The following is a 16,341-nucleotide window of genomic DNA, read 5'->3' on the forward strand; positions in this document are numbered from 1 at the left end:
AAAAAATTACATGCCCGTTTGTCTAATATTGACCTGTGTCACCACTATCAATTTCAGTTGCAGTGTAAAAATAGACACTATAAATCACCAACAGACATCAAGACAAGGAAAGAAAATTAGCAACTTTAATAATTTCGCAGAAGTAGGACTTGTTACATATCAAAATGCTCGCCTTGACCGCAGCATATTACGGATAGCTATATAAAAGATATCCACAGTGTCACCTTCAGTATTTTAAGAAGAATATGAGAGGTCTCCCAAAAGCAAGTCAGTTAGAACCGAAGAAACTTTGAATGTTGAATCTTCGGAGTCCTCCTCAGATTCTTCTGGAAGCCAGTAGGAAATTCTCACTTTGGCTGGTTTGTTTTTTGATGTTTTCAGTTCAACTATTTTTCCATAGTACAGCACATCACCCTCCTCCCCGATATCCCATCGATGACGCACACGTCTTCCGACAAGAGAAGGTAAATCTGTGAGATCCTGCACAACTAGCTGAGGCAAAGCTTTGTCTACATCTGGTAAGAGTGTCATCAGTTCAAGGTCAAAGTCTTGGGGAACATTGGCAATAGCTCCATCAATCTTTCTTTCTATTTTCTGTCTGGCCAGTCCGTCCTTCTGTTGCTTTTCCTTCGTTCTTTTGGTATGCCAGTGTTGTTTTTGTTTCCCGCTCTTTCCTAATCAATCTGTACTTTTTTGCTCTCTTAATGGCGTATTCAATCAGTCGCTCTTGTTCATCGCTTGGTTTACTTTTAAGCCAGTTCAAAGTTGAGTTCTTCTTTGCTTTGACTTTTGCGTCGATAAAACCAGTCGTTGCATTGGGAGCACGCCTGTACTGACCACCTGTACGTCCAAGGGTTCGCTCACTTTGTATACTGTGAACAGGGGGCTGATTTTGTCGGTTCAAGCATTTCCAAGGTTGGAGATGACAAGTTTTCAGAAATATAGTCCTCAAGCTGCACACTTACACAATGGTTTACACCGACACGGTCACTGATAGTACTCTGTAGTTTAGTTACCACACTCCGGTGAAACTCAAGACTGTCAATATTGTTGAATTCACAATAGGAATTACATACGTCCTGAATAGCCTTGCAAATATGATGAACAGAGTGTGCTGTCTGGCCACCTGCTATTTGAAGAACTAAACTTCTGGGTGATCCTCCATCAGGTCCATTACAGTTGATGTGAATTTCATTCACATGTTCTGCATCCAAGGATGTGGCATCCCAGGCTATATTCAGGTTTTTTTCCTTATGAAGTGCCTCCCCAACCTGGATATCTGCTAGAATACCCAATTCATATGCACACTGGCTTACTGTTGAAGCATCTGCAACAGAGTCCGGGATCAAAGAGGTAATTTCTGTCACAATGTCTTTAATGAGCTGGCCAGTTGCCTCTACTGGTACCTGATTCAGCAAACAACTGTACACACACCTACGGTAATTACAAGAAAATGTCTTGCCATCTTTTTTACACCGAATTACAGAACTGCTGGTTTCAGCCGTCTCACGTTCCTCTTGGAGCTGAACTTCAAGATCTTCTTTCTGGAGAGTCAGTTCTCGCTGGACCTTTCGATATTTATGAAGTGGAACGGTAGCAGTGGTCTTTTTCTTCTTTTTGTGGTAGGCCTTTAGTTTTTCATGTTTAGACTTAAGGTCAGTGAGTTCCTGTCTAACAGCTTTAAGCTCTAATGCCAATTCATTGCCTTCAAACTTTGCTTCCAGTGCTTTGATTTTCTCTGTCTTTTTCTGTATCTGTTTGTCCTTCCGTTTCAGAGCTTGGTTTCTAACATGCCTAGGCACTTTCAATTTATCTCTTAATGCCTTAATTGTAGTTTTATAAGCCTTTGCATTTTTCACTATCCTTTTTTGAGCAAAATCCAGTCTTCTCCTCAACTTGGCTTCCTGTGGAGTGACAGGTTGTGATTTAAACCGTGTTGATACAACAGATGATGATGGGTCAGGCGGTGACAGACTGACGAGGTTCTGAGTAGTACAGCATGAAGGATCAGGATCAGAACACGGCACAAAGGAGTGGGATGCAGCTGGCTCGGGAGCTGGAGACGGCACCGTTTCGTGGAACTGACCCGGCCTCTCAGTGTCTGACAATCTGTGGGACTACCAAAGCGGGTACATCACCGCTACTGTCATCTTTTTCTTCCGTGGCTGCTTTTACATCTAGAGGAGAAGTCTCAGCCAGGATAAAAGTTTCACTGCACATTTCACGAAACTGTTCAAATTCTTTTACATTTCTCTGCCGAAATTTCGAATTCCTCACTCCAAGGCTTTTAATCCTCGACTTCAGGACAGCGGGTAATCTTTCTTTGGGGAAAGCAGACTGGAGCTTCCTCTCAGTCTCAGCCCGGCTGCGGTGAGATGACAAAAACACTTGAAGCACATGTCCATTTTTTAATGACGATGTGCTCTGTGGTAGAGTGGGAAAATGTTGCTGAAGGTGACTCAAGGTTGAACATGGAGGACTGTCGTCATCTGTCTTTTGACTTTTCTTAGGAGGCATCTGAAAATTAAAGTACAAAACTGTAAAACCTGTAAAACATACCGGTATTTTATAAGAAACGTATGAAATAAAACACTTTTAGCATGACATTCTTATGGAGAGTGAAAATAATACTATAATCTAAGTCTGTTTACTAACTGTTGGATTATTATTGATTAGCCTCCCAGTCTATGTAAACAAACTGGTTCGTCTGGACTTCCTGTTAGTTCCGTGTTTTTAGGGGGCGGAGCGCACTTTCTAGTCACGTGACCGGAGTCATATGACTTTAAGGTTCTTGCTGGTTTTGCTGCTTGAGCAGTTACCGAGATGGCCGACTGGGAGGAAAGCCAGGGGCTGCTAAACGAACAGCCTCGCGACAATGTCGGCAACGCACCTCAGCGGAAAATGTCTCCGTTTTGTGACCCGTCGCATTTACTCCACCGCATCGTGGTCCTGGTCTTCATGTGTTTCTTGGGGTTCGGTGAGTAGATGTTTGACGTCACGCGTGCGTTTCACATGCTGCCCCGTGGTCTCATGTCGGGTCGGTGATGTTGTGCGTCATTTTGTTTCAGGGAGTTACTTCTGTTACGACAACCCAGCCGCTCTCCAGAAACAAGTGATCAAGGTTAGAAAACCTCCTGATCTTGATCGATCAGCTGTCGGGGAGATGGGGAGGTTGTGCGCCCCCTACAGGCTAAAGTGTGAACCCATTAATCTGCTCATCATTCACCCGATGTTTTACACTCCACTATAAACATATAAAATATTCAGAAGATCTATTGGAAACAGCTGCAGGCAAAAGGAACCCAAAAGCTTTTTAGTTATGTATACCGTTTATCAGAAATACAATCTTAACTGTCTCTGAAGCTGGTTGTCCCTCAAAATACATAAATAGAAAGTGATGCTTAAATTCTCAAAGAACCAAATTTAAGTATATTTTTGTTTAAATGTAACTTTTGCTTTCTAAAAGTGTCTTAACACTTCTCATAGTTGGCCACAACCTGTTTTTCTAAGGTTTGACCATGAGGTGCTCAGGCCAGACATGGGGGTGATCAGGGGAACGCAAGTGACTCGAGACCGGTGTCTTTACCTCCATAAAGTCAGACACTACACACAAAAGGAGGGACTATAGAGCAGAAAAGATCTCCACCATTAGAAGGACAAACAAGACACTTAAAACAAATGGTTGTACCATGAATCTGTCTGAGAGGGTCAGTGCTTCAGCGTGGACCGATAAGCTCGGTGTAATTTCTCCGTTTTTATACATCGTTGTTAATGGTGGCGGTATTTCTAAAGCGCATTGCAGTGAATTTGCTTTAGACAGCCCTGTTAATGAGTGCGTTCTGCTCTGGTGGAGGCGAGTGTGTCCCACACTAATCACGGCCACCTCCAGGACCTCCTGAGATGGAGGTTCTTCCGTTTTAAGGCACTGTTGGCAGAGCCGGGCCAGACTGACCCGGGGCCCTAAGCACAAGTTTGATAAGGTGCCTCCTAGCTGGACCATGTGTCTCAGCGGGGTGGTTGTCTGTGTATACGACATCACAAAGTTTCACTTTTAGTTTCGCTGTGATGGCTGGCAGGCCATTTTCCCCAGTATTATGTGCTGAAGACACTCTTGGCACAGCTGGTTTAGGTTGGACTGGCTCTCATACTTGCTCCGTCTGACTGCCTGTCTGTCTCTCTCTCTGTCTGTCTGCCCGCCCCACAGGACATGGAGCTGAACACGTCCAAGTTCATGCAGCTCTACGCCTGGTACTCCTGGCCTAACGTGGTTCTTTGCTTCGTGGGAGGTTTTCTGCTCGACAGGGTTTTTGGTATCAGGTGACTGAGCTCCACAGTGTTGTGTGTAGCTGCTCTGTAATGTTTCCAGTTATGTATCACCTTTCCCCCTTTCACGGTTCCGAGTTAGTGAAGAAGTGTAAGTGAAATCTCGTATGAAGAGGTTCCCGCCCCCTGCTCTGATTGGTGTGCTGGCTAGTTCGTCAGCAGTGGGTGTAACTCCAGGCGCTCACTGTGTTTTATTGTGTACAGGTTGGGGACAATCATTTTTTCACTCTTCGTGTGTGTAGGACAGGTATGTGTACATGTGATAACATGTTCTTAAGTTACTGTTTAGATGTTATAACACTGCTGTCTGTCCATGTCTCCACTCACTTTGTTTCTTCTGTATAGATCTATAGAGCTAAGAAGCAAAGTCATTCAGCTGAACCGTGTGTGTGTGTGTGTTGTGTGTGTGTGTGTGTGTGTGTGTGTGTGTGTGTGTGTGTGTGTGCGTGCAGGTGATCTTCGCTCTTGGTGCTTGGGTGGGTCATTTCTGGTTGATGGAGCTGGGGCGTTTTGTATTTGGGTAAGGCCAGCGCTCCCCTGGATGGAGCAGACACACTGTAACTAAACAGGAGGACGCAGGTAACTCCTCTTCACCTCGTTCCTCCTCTTTTCTCCCTCCCCTCCCTCCCCTCTCCATGCAGTATCGGAGGAGAGTCTCTGGCTGTGGCACAGAACACGTACGCAGTGAACTGGTTCAAAGGAAAGGAGCTCAACCTTGTGTTTGGCCTGCAGCTGAGTATGGCGCGAGTGGTACGGTGCAGCCCCTGTAGTAGAGTGTGACTGGGTGGTACGGTCCAGCCCCTGTAGTAGAGTGTGACTGGGTGGTACGGTCCAGCCCCTGTAGTAGAGTGTGACTGGGTGGTACGGTCCAGCCCCTGTAGTAGAGTGTGACTGGGTGGTACAGTCCAGCCCCTGTAGTAGAGTGTGACTGGGTGGTACAGTCCAGCCCCTGTAGTAGAGTGTGACTGGGTGGTACGGTCCAGCCCCTGTAGTAGAGTGTGACTGGGTGGTACGGTCCAGCCCCTGGATCTCGGTGTGACTGGGTGGTACGGTCCAGCCCCTGTAGTAGCGTGTGACTGGGTGGTACGGTCCAGCCTCTGTAGTAGAGTGTGACTGGGTGGTACGGTCCAGCCCCTGTAGTAGAGTGTGACTGGGTGGTACGGTCCAGCCCCTGCAGTAGAGTGTGACTGGGTGGTACGGTCCAGCCCCTGTAGTAGAGTGTGACTGGGTGGTACGGTCCAGCCCCTGCAGTAGAGTGTGACTGGGTGGTACGGTCCAGCCCCTGGATCTCAGTGTGACTGGGTGGTACGGTCCAGCCCCTGGATCTCAGTGTGACTGGGTGGTACGGTCCAGCCCCTGGATCTCAGTGTGACTGGGTGGTACGGTCCAGCCCCTGGATCTCAGTGTGACTGGGTGGTACGGTCCAGCCCCTGGATCTCAGTGTGACTGGGTGGTACGGTCCAGCCCCTGGATCTCAGTGTGACTGGGTGGTACGCTCCACTCCCTGAATCTGTGTGAGTGGGTGGTACGGTCCAGCCCCTGTAGTACAGTGTGAGTGGGTGGTACGGTCCAGACCCTGGATCTCAGTGTGACCGGGTGGTACGCTCCACTCCCTGAATCTGTGTGAGTGGGTGGTACGGTCCAGCCCCTGTAGTACAGTGTGACTGGGTGGGTGGTACGGTCCAGCCCCTGTAGTACAGTGTGACTGGGTGGGTGGTACGGTCCAGCCCCTGTAGTACAGTGTGACTGGGTGGTACGGTCCAGCCCCTGCAGTATGTGTGACTGGGTGGTACGGTCCAGCCCCTGCAGTATGTGTGACTGGGTGGTACGGTCCAGCCCCTGCAGTAGAGTGTGACTGGGTGGTACGGTCCAGCCCCTGGATCTCAGTGTGACTGGGTGGTACGGTCCAGCCCCTGGATCTCAGTGTGACTGGGTGGTACGGTCCAGCCCCTGGATCTCAGTGTGACCGGGTGGTACGCTCCAGCCCCTGAATCTGTGTGAGTGGGTGGTACGGTCCAGCCCCTGTAGTACAGTGTGACTGGGTGGTACGGTCCAGCCCCTGGATCTCAGTGTGACTGGGTGGTACGGTCCACTCCCTGGATCTCGGTGTGACTGGGTGGTACGGTCCAGCCCCTGCAGTATGTGTGACTGGGGAAAAATAAACTTCTTTATGTATTTTATGGACAAAAGTAAAATGGGTACAAAAAATGTACCAAATAACTGCTTAATGATTGTCAATGTGAAATCTTAGTATTTAGATAAAATAAACACTGTGCCAGAGATGGTAAAATTGGTACATACGAGTGAAAACCTCTTCTGTGTTCCAGGGCAGTACCGTAAACATGAACGTCATGGGCCGGGTATACGACCACGTGAAGGCCATTCTGGGTCACACCGGGCCCTCCACCCTGGGAGCTGCTCTTATGATTGGTGAGAAGCTGTGGATCTGGGCGACACACACACACACACACACACTGAAATACACCAGTTTGGGTGAACCAGATACTGTCAGACAGCTCATGGCTAGAGACATGATCACTGTCCTCCTGGTCACAATATTACGTTTATTTGGGTTAATTGAAGATGTTGATTGAAATGGCTCAATTACATTAATTAAGATAACATAATTAAGTTAATTAGGATAAAAATGATCCCTGGTGAGAATTTAGTAGAGTTTGATTGATGCCTGTATGTCCTACCCAGCAACTGCTAGTGGTATGAGGGTCTCTGTGCTTCGCTGAAGCTTCCCAGCTCCATGTAACGTGAGGAGCTGCTGTTGGGGTGGTGAGACACTGGGGTGGTGAGACACTGGGGTGGTGAGACACTGGGGTGGTGAGACACTGGGGTGGTAAGACACTGGGGTGGTGAGACACTGGGGTGGTGAGACACTGGGGATCATGTCTTCACTATGAAACCTCAGGCTCCAGTTCCCTCTCCTGCTGCAGTCCTGATGAGGGGCTCTGTGAAATGTGAAACCGGGTTTCGTTATCGCCACTATTGAACCTTTTTCTGTGAGGAGACGTGTGTGTCTGTCTGTGAGGAGACGTGTGTGTGTGTGTGTGTGGAGATGTGTGTGTGTGTGTGTGTGTGTGGAGATGTGTGTCTGTCTGTGAGATGTTTGTGTGTGCGCGTGTAGAGATGTATATCTGTGTGTGCGTCTGCAGGTGTGTTTGTGTGTGTCTGTCTGTGTGTGGAGACGTGTGCGTGTGTGCATGCGTCTGCAGACGTGGGTGCGTGTGTGCGCGCGCGTCTGCAGACGTGTGTGTGTGTGTGTGTGTGTGTGTGTGTGTGTGTGTGTGTGTGTTGATGATGTGTGCCAAAACGCTGGTTCTCCTTTCACTTCTGCTCTAAACATCCCCCCCCCCTGTTGCTCCACCCACGTCCAGGCACTGACCTCCACCTTCCCCCCCCTGTTGCTCCACCCACGTCCAGGCACTGACCTCCACCTCCCTCCCTCCCCCCCCCCCCCCCTGTTGCTCCACCCACGTCCAGGCACTGACCTCCACCTTCTCCCCCCCCCTGTTGCTCCACCCACGTCCAGGCACTGACCTCCACCTCCCTCCTCCCCCCCCGTTGTTCCACCCGTGTCCAGGCGGTGACCTCCACCTCCCTCCTCCCCCCTGCTCTCTGGTCTGCCGTCTCCCTCCAGCAGGCAGTGACGCTGCAGGCTGCACAGTGGCGCCTTCTGCTGGACGTGCTGCAAACGCCTTTAATTACCGTCACTGTGTCCAGGGCTTCACTGGAGACGTGTGAGGGGTCACGTTCACCCACACACTGAAGCACTTCATTATAGACCCTGCAGAGAAACGCTCATCACAGATCACTGGGTGGAGCTGAAGGGTTATGACAAGTGCGTTGGAGGGTCTGTGGTGGTGTATGAGGAGGAACTGAAGTGTGTGTGTGTGTTTGTGTGTTTCAGCTGCATCGACATGTGTGTTCTCTCTCCTCTGTGCTCTGATACTGGCTTTCTTTGACAAGCGGGCGGAGAAGATCCTTAACAAAGAGCAAGGAAAGACCGGTCAGTGTGTGTGTGTGTGTGTGTGTGTGTGTGTGTGTGTGTGTGTGTGTGTTAATGGCTGTATGGCCTTTGCTATAAAGACCATTGCTGAGCGGTTTGTCTGCCTCTGCTCTGTGTGATCTGGAGTGTTTCACGTGAAGCTCAGAGTTCTGGGAGACACAGTGTCTACCTCAGCTGTCCCGCTTTATACACGCTGTGGATACGAGGACATCAGAAAACGGCTTAACACTGCCTGTGTGTGTGCCTGTGTGCGCGTGTGTGTGTGCCTGTGCGTGTGTGTAGGGGAAGTGATTAAGCTGAAGGATGTGAAAGACTTCCCTCTCCAGCTATGGCTAATCTTCATCATCTGTGTGGGATATTATGTAGCCATCTTCCCCTTTATTGGATTGGGCCAGTAAGTACTATAAATACAGTGTGTGTGTGTGTGTGTGTATATACACACACTTTGTCATACTTACAAAGACATAATTTTTTGGAACTTTTTATGGAGTTGGTTTCTAAACGGTTATGCTAACACACCTTTTGTTAACCAATCATACGCCCACACACACACACACTGCAACACCCACTACTATCCCACAGCCAGTCCGCATCTGCGGTTCAGAACCCGAGTGTTGACAACGGTGCTCATGACACACACCTGTTGGCTACTCCATTATAATCTACAGCTTTAACGTTTCTCTGCACTGGTGCACAGGGAAAATGGCGTCATTCAGAGAGAGTCTAGGTCACACACACACACACACACACTCCCTCCCACAAGCGACAGGATTAAATACGTAGCAACCTCACCCTTTTAATGCCCTTGTCTGAACACACCTGTGTGAAATAACGGACGTGTCGTACACAAATGGAGCATCACTGACGTGTCTGTGGGTAGCCACGCCCCCTCTGGCTGGCTGCTGTAGGCTAATCCTGACCCCATGGAGAGTGTAAACAAACGAGTAAACAAAGCAAGTACACAACCACGTCCAGGAAGGCTGGCGGTGCGTTGATGAAACGTGCACGCTCGTTCAGGGGTTTTGGTCGGGTACTGCCCGTGCACGTGGGTCACAGACGCATGTGCGTTGGTGACGTAGGAAGCAAATGGCTGGGACAACCCTAACCCTAGAGTGGGCGTGTCCAGCCATGTCCAGTCCCCATGGCACGGTCCGCGAGAGAAGTTCAGAGACGTCCACGTGGTCCGTTACCGCGGGAGACGCGTCCGTCATGCAGCGGTGGTTTGGGTTTTGTGGCGAGACAGATGTCCACACGTCTGACCGCCTCTCTTCTCTGCTGCAGGGTGTTCTTCATCGAGAAGTTTAACTTCAGTCCTGCACAGGCCAGTGCAGTCAACAGGTAACCGTCCAGGAAATGGCCTAAAGATCAGAGCTGTTTACACTCATGATACCCAATCAGGATGTGTCACATATATAATCTAGTATTTCCTTCTGTGTTTGTTCTCTCTCTCTCTCTCTCTCTCTCTCTCTCTCTCTCTCTCTCTCTCTCTCTCTCTCTCTCTCTCTCTCTCTCTCTCTCTCTCTCTCTCTCTCTCTCTCTCTCTCTCACTCACTCACTCAGTATTGTGTACATTATCTCTGCTCCTGCGTCTCCCTTGCTGGGTTTCCTGGTGGACCGGACGGGTAAAAACATCACATGGGTGCTGTGCGCCGTGGTAACCACCCTGATCGCCCACATGATGCTGGCTTTCACCTTCTGGAACCCCTGGATCGCCATGGTAACTCGGGTAACGGTCGCAGTTATAAGGAAGTGCAAATCTATGTTGCTGCTCTCACTGTGTGTGTGTGTTTCGGTGTGTGTGTTTCTGTGTGTGTGTGTTCCTGCAGGTCATCATGGGCGTGTCCTATTCGCTGCTGGCCTGTGCTCTCTGGCCAATGGTGGCCTTCGTGGTTCCGGAGCACCAACTGGGAACTGCGTACGGCTTGTAAGAGACGTTCACCATGTGCTGCTACAGCTGTGGCTGCCCACATTGTGGGAGTTTCCTCGTTAGGCTGCTGGTGGGCGGAGGAATGACAGACGGGCTGCACTGAAGCCGGTTCTGCTGAGCCCATAAGGCTTTCTGGCACGGGAGGGTAGGAAGGGTTAGAGCGGGGGGTAGGAAGAGGGCATGGGGGTTAGAGCGGGGTGGTGGGACTGGTCTCCTGGTGTCTGGTTCTCTGGACCTCACTTGTCCTCTCTCCCCTCTGCTAGCATGCAGTCCATTCAGAACCTTGGGCTGGCTCTCGTCTCCATGGCAGCAGGCAGCATTCTGGACAGCAGAGGTTACCTCTTCCTGGAAGTCTTCTTCTGTGCTTTCATCTGCTGTGGGTATAACTGGTGTTCCCGTGTAGTTGTTAGACCACCACGTAGTCCTAAACCTAAATCCTGGTCTCGTGTCTTCCTGCTCTCCCACAGTGGCACTGATAGCTGTGGTGATGCTGTACTTTGTGGACTTTCTTCGACGTAAGTTCTCCAGTACAGTGGAGCTCCTCACTACACTCCTCACTACACTCCTCACTACACTCCTCACTACCTCACTACATTCCTTACTACCTTACTACACTCCTCACTACACTCCTCACTACCTCACTACACTCCTCACTACCTCACTACACTCCTCACCACACTCCTCACTACCTCATCACACTCCTCACTACCTCATCACACTCCTCACTACCTCATCACACTCCTCACTACCTCATCACACTCCTCACTACCTCATCACACTCCTCACTATCTCACTACATTCCTCACTACCTCGCTACACTCCTCACTACCTCGCTACACTCCTCACTACACTCCTCACTACACTCCTCACTACACTCCTCACTACACTCCTCACTACACTCCTCACTACCTCACTACACTCCTCACTACCTCACTACACTCCTCACTACCTCACTACACTCCTCACTACACTATCACTACCTCACTACACTACCTCACTACCTCTGTCCCTCACTATTCTTGCTTCCTCCAGGTGGAGAGCTGAACATCTCTGCTCTGTCCCGAGCCAGACAACGGAAAGCCACGTCAGCAGAGTCAGAGTGAGTTCACACTCGCCATGACGTTAGCATCATGTGTGTGTCTGTCACCATGACGTGTGCGTAGCGCTGTCCTAAACCCTGGTTGGCCACGCAGGCCTAATGCCCCTCCTGTACGACGGCCTCTTCCTGACCCATATGGTCTCCTAGGAGCTGAATCATGTGTCCATGTGTGTTGCACTGTAATGGAGCCCATGTGCTCTGATGTGTTACAGGTAAAGGAGGGTCACTCCACTGACCCCAGGTCAGCCTGCAGTCTCATTGGATAAACTGACAGCAGGGGGCATGTGTCTGCTCTAATGTCTCCGCCCCACCCCGTCACTGCCTAATTACTGTTCTCCAATCACCGTTTCCACCACTTCTGTCAATCTGACACTTTCAAAATCCTGACACGGTCATGGCAACATCCCAGTGCCATACTCAGTCATCTCGTATAGGCTCCTCCCCTCCAATGAGGCTCAGAGAAGGTGAGGGGAGGGGTCTATGGAATGGACTTAGCTCCTCCTCCTCGAAAGGCCTCCTCCTTCCTGAGGGTTTTTACTCTGGTGATTCTGCACTAATCAGAAACCAATCGCACAAACGTCTACATCCATGACGGCTTCACATCTCCGACCTTCTCCACATGGAACATCTGAAATGCCAACACCTGGAGTCCTGTAAGAGTGTTCAGGCCACGTCCCGCCTCCACACCTGGAGTCCTGTTAGACGGTCCCGCCTCCACACCTGGAGTCCTGTTAGACGGTCCCGCCTCCACACCTGGAGTCCTGTTAGACGGTCCCGCCTCCACACCTGGAGTCCTGTTAGACGGTCCCGCCTCCACTCATGACTTCTGCCTCAGCCTTTACTAATTTGTGCTTAATGGATTTTAAGACTTTATTATTCATAATTTGACATTTTGTTCTGAACCAATTCCTGTGCAGCATCACCTAACCTTTTCTTAAACGGGTTTTAATGTAAACGTATTATTATGAGTGTAATGAAAAGGCTCGGCAGCCCCTGATCCACTATGTGTCTGTGTTAGTGGCGGTGTCGGGCCGGTGTCGGGCCGTAGGGCTGGTTCATCTCATTTTGGCCCGGTGATTTATAGTGTGACTTCAGGCAGAGCTGTACTGCCTGTTTTATAGTCGCTTGTCACTTCAGAAAAGAGTCCCATACTTACAATTAATTATTGCAGTGATATCGCGGAATATAATGTTATCTGACATTATTGTTTTGACTTAAACTGTTGACTTTGAAAAACTGTTGAGCTGTTTACTGTTGTCTAAGACCATTTGTCCCTGTTGAATGCCATTACAACTTTAACGGATACAAGACCAACAGAAGACTCCTTTTTCTGTATCTGTAGAGATATCCCACTCCGTACTCTGCTTGGGCCGTGTGGAGCCGTTAAGTACAAAGTCAAGACTGCTGTTCTGTGATCAGTGTTCGTCTTTTATGTCCTGATGAAGGGGATTACATTGCCAATGGATTACTGAACCCAAATCAGGATTTTTTTTTTGCAAAAGCGCAGTACTGCAGGTGGTCAGCGGTGGCGCTGTGTCCCTCGGCTCCTGCTCTGATGTGTAAACGGGAAACGATGATTGAGGCTGTGTGGTGATTTTATTTTGTAAAGACTCTTTTTGTTAAGGCTGCTCGTTGAATGATGAATGAAAGAGGTGTGTGTTGAAGTTCACTGCAGGGTTTCTCGTGAGTCTGATGTGGTAGATGTGGACACACACACACACACACACACACACCATCCAGACTGCACACTCTGCCTCAGGGAGAGACCTTCTCACACACCGCCCACATCTGGCGCATATCGTGTTAGCTTCCTTCTGCATTGTTTTTGTACTGAATGCAATCTGACAGTCGGGCGAGTGAATTAAACAACGGTGATCTATTGTGTTTGTTGTCCCTTGATTGCTTCACTGACTGTGCAAATGCGCTCGAGTAGAAAATGATTCTTCCAATTATTTCTAAAGCCTGTTCTGTCTTTACACACCCCTCACTCCATTAACACTCTCTCTCTCTCTCTCCTCTCTCTCTCTCTCACCTTTTTTATGCAGTCCACATATCCTGAATTGACATTCATCTGCATGATCCCTGTGCAATGACTAGTGTTGAATCTGCCTTGTGTTTCTGATCAGTCTTTTGATTTCTTCTTCACGTCTCTGTATTCACGTCTCTCATCTCCACACACAGTCTCTACGTCCATCTCTAACGTCTCCACTGTGTCTCTGGTTTCTTCTTGCCCAACATCCAGGCTGCTACTTTTCTCTGTATCTCTAATTTCCCCCTTTTCTCTCATTTCTCCGTTCTAGCCTATAGGAGCCTGCTCTGTAGCACAGGGCTGACTAGCTAACGGCCGACTCTTCAACCTAGCCTGTTGGTGTCTGACAGACAGGACACTCGTATGAATTTGTATTTATTTATTTTTATGGTTTAAGGGGTGTTCACTTGCAATGCACACTTCAGCACCCACTTTATTCAAGAGTCCACACATCACTGTTTCCTAGAAGCTCTTCCTGTTTGGAGGCTGACTAAGATTGTGCACTTTATCCTGGTGAACATGGGTTATTTTTCTGCATCACTATAATTATTAGATATTTTTATTTGTATAACATGTAAGCCTGAACCTTACATTAAACTTCCCCCCCTTTTAATCATTTATTTAATGTTCTACAGTGGTAAATACATTTTTTTTTAAATCAAAACATCAGCAGTAATACAAGCTTTGAGAGGACTAGAGACTTTATGAACTTTTCAAACATTTTGGGAGTTGCAACAGTGTGAAGTATACTGGGAGTGTCTGAGGTGTCATGAAGACTGGAGTACTTCATCTCAAACCCCAACGTTAAACACAAGTGGTCGTTTATTATCCAACCAAAAAGAACGATCTTGTCACGCCGGAGACTGGACCAACTATTGAAAAATACATTGACCTCTTTTTTTTCCCTCTTTCTTAATAAACGTTTTGGTGAAATTGATGGATTTGATTTTAGTATTACAGATGATTTGAAACATAGAAGAGATGGATAGCATATTGATACAAAAAGTGTTTGACATCTAGAAAGCCTCCGGGATGCATGTAACAGCTATCAGGTGTGGTTCTGTTGGACTTCACCAGTGTCCACTGTCCCACCCACCTGACTCGCCTGAGTCAAACAGTCACACATTTGACGTAGTTGCCGCAGGTGTGTGTGGAGAAACCTGCTGGTGTCCTGTGTGTGTTTCAGGGCTTCTGTTTCCGTGCTGTAAACTGTGCAGTGATCAGTGTAGTTGGGTCCCCTGCTAACGCGCACACTATAGCAAACACTTGATAACCTGAACAGAGTGAATGCAGGTTGAAGACTAAAGGTTTCTGGACAGGAACATGATACACGTGGATACTTACAAATAATATTCCTGGCTCTGTATAACTGAAACAAACTGATTAAAGATTTTTTTAATTCCGCCAAATCCTGTTTCAATTCAGATTATAATCTGAGAAATTGTCTTTATTTATATCCCTTGCGTCCAGCTGTTATAATCCGTTGGTCTAATCGCGGCACTCGTTTAACGAAGCGTTTCCTATTCTCATTGTTCCTGGTGCGGATTTCGCGCTGAGTTCCAACCGCGGCCGAACCGTCCAAACCGACTGTCGCGCGCTCCGGCGGCACAGCGCCTCCATCAGCTGCTGCCGCTTTCTGTCCGAGAACACGAACCACACGATGGGGTTCACACAACAGTTGAAGCTCACCAGGGGCCTCCAGACCTTGTAGCACACCATCACGACGTTGATGATGCCGCATTCCTCAGGCATGTAGACTCGCACGAACATGTAGACGATTCGCGTGACCTGGTACGGGCCCAAGCAGATCACCAACAGCAGACACGCCGTCCCGAGAGTGCGCGAGGACTTGGCGCGCGCCTCTGCGGCAGCGTGAGACATCTCACCCGTCCGCGACAGCGCGCGCATCAAGTAGCAGTTGCAAATCAAAATGATCACGAACGGGACCAGGAAACCGAGCACGGCCAGAACCAGACCGTACGGGAAATACTGGCGGAACTCAGCCGGGTTGGTCATGTCGAAGCACACCGTCCTGTTATTGATGAGGCCGGTATGAGAGAATGCGAGAGTGGGTGCAAGTTCTGCCGACACCAGGACCCAAACCAGGCACGAGGTGATCACGGCGACCCTCTTCGTCCTGTAGCGCGAGGCCACGACCGGGTTGCACACGCCGAGGGAGCGATGCACGCTCGCGCACACGGCGAACACCGTGCTGCAGTGAAGGTTCGCGTAAAAGAGAAAGCGCGCGGCCTTGCACGCGGCGTCTCCAAACGGCCACGAGTCCTCCATCGCGTAACCGCCGATCAGCAGCGGGAGAGAGAGGACGTAGAGCAGGTCCGATACCGCCAGGTTCGCCAGGAGAACCACCGAACCGCTCCAGCTGCGCCTCTGGGAGCAAATGAGTATAAGTAGCGCTCCGTTCAGGGTCAGTCCAGCCACGAACACGAGGCTGTAGGCTACGGGTAAATACACCCATTTGTACGACTCCCAGACGGGGCAATAGGGTCCAACTGACTGAAGCATGGTCGGCGTTTCATGTGTTACCAGGTCCGGTAGCAAACTCATCCAGTATCTCCTGACTCAAATGGTACACAGCAGACCGATCAAATAAGCTTGCATGGATGCGGATGGCATTTAATCACTAAGGGAAACTTAAGGGACCATACTTTTAAAATCTCGGCCCGAGGTGATTGCCACATCCGTGCGTTACCTGGTATTGCAGGCTTGCGTTTGCGTTGCCAAGTTTGGTGAGTCCTGTGTCGACAGTTTATCTAAAGATAAACAACAGACATTATTTGTTCAAATACTGACCTCTTTTTCCAGAGAGAATGCTGCAGGCCTATTAATGTTTAAGAGTGGATCTAGAATGACCAGTGGAATAAAGCACTGTTGATGGGACACGCACATGTTTTATCACAGGATTCTGGTCCATTTATGCCTGGGTC

The 16,341-nt window shown here is 49.1% G+C and overlaps 2 protein-coding genes and 1 long non-coding RNA gene across 4 annotated transcripts; 1 reads left to right on the top strand and 2 right to left on the bottom strand.

The window, feature by feature from the left end:
* Positions 1 to 109: 109 nt before the first annotated feature.
* On the bottom strand, positions 110 to 2,744 carry LOC143483300 (uncharacterized). The gene is made up of 2 exons (XR_013122470.1): positions 2,656 to 2,744; positions 110 to 2,517 (listed from the first exon to the last, which is right to left on the bottom strand). It is a non-coding gene; the product is annotated as an uncharacterized LOC143483300 (long non-coding RNA).
* Positions 2,745 to 2,765: 21 nt separating this feature from the next.
* mfsd1 (major facilitator superfamily domain containing 1) lies at positions 2,766 to 13,247 on the top strand. Of its 2 annotated transcripts, XM_076982125.1 has the most exons (16): positions 2,766 to 2,977; positions 3,069 to 3,121; positions 4,205 to 4,317; positions 4,528 to 4,570; positions 4,776 to 4,843; positions 4,965 to 5,073; positions 6,651 to 6,753; positions 8,243 to 8,341; positions 8,624 to 8,735; positions 9,623 to 9,679; positions 9,902 to 10,058; positions 10,168 to 10,265; positions 10,532 to 10,644; positions 10,736 to 10,783; positions 11,301 to 11,367; positions 11,580 to 13,247. In XM_076982125.1, the coding sequence occupies exons 1-16, from the start codon at positions 2,824 to 2,826 to the stop codon at positions 11,581 to 11,583; spliced, it is 1,398 nt and encodes a 465-aa protein (XP_076838240.1). In that variant the 5' UTR covers positions 2,766 to 2,823; the 3' UTR covers positions 11,584 to 13,247. The 2 variants fall into 2 exon arrangements, with proteins under 2 accessions (XP_076838240.1, XP_076838241.1); XM_076982126.1 differs by lacking the exon at positions 3,069 to 3,121 and having other exon boundaries at positions 2,767 to 2,977.
* Positions 13,248 to 14,884: 1,637 nt separating this feature from the next.
* Positions 14,885 to 15,919, bottom strand: LOC143483369 (P2Y purinoceptor 6-like). The gene has a single exon (XM_076982206.1). The coding sequence runs from the start codon at positions 15,917 to 15,919 to the stop codon at positions 14,885 to 14,887; it is 1,035 nt and encodes a 344-aa protein (XP_076838321.1).
* Positions 15,920 to 16,341: the final 422 nt, after the last annotated feature.

This window comes from Brachyhypopomus gauderio, chromosome 19 (genome assembly GCF_052324685.1).
Source record: "Brachyhypopomus gauderio isolate BG-103 chromosome 19, BGAUD_0.2, whole genome shotgun sequence".
Lineage (NCBI taxonomy): Eukaryota > Metazoa > Chordata > Actinopteri > Gymnotiformes > Hypopomidae > Brachyhypopomus > Brachyhypopomus gauderio.

Excerpts from the sequence above, each read along its gene's own strand:
- mfsd1 (XM_076982125.1), top strand. The coding sequence starts at position 2,824 with ATGGCCGACTGGGAGGAAAGCCAGGGGCTGCTAAACGAACAGCCTCGC. Across the intron at positions 3,122-4,204 it reads TCCAGAAACAAGTGATCAAG|GACATGGAGCTGAACACGTC; the intron begins GTTAGAAAACCT and ends CCCGCCCCACAG. Across the intron at positions 10,645-10,735 it reads CTTCTGTGCTTTCATCTGCT|TGGCACTGATAGCTGTGGTG; the intron begins GTGGGTATAACT and ends GCTCTCCCACAG.
- LOC143483369 (XM_076982206.1), bottom strand. The coding sequence starts at position 15,919 with ATGCTTCAGTCAGTTGGACCCTATTGCCCCGTCTGGGAGTCGTACAAA.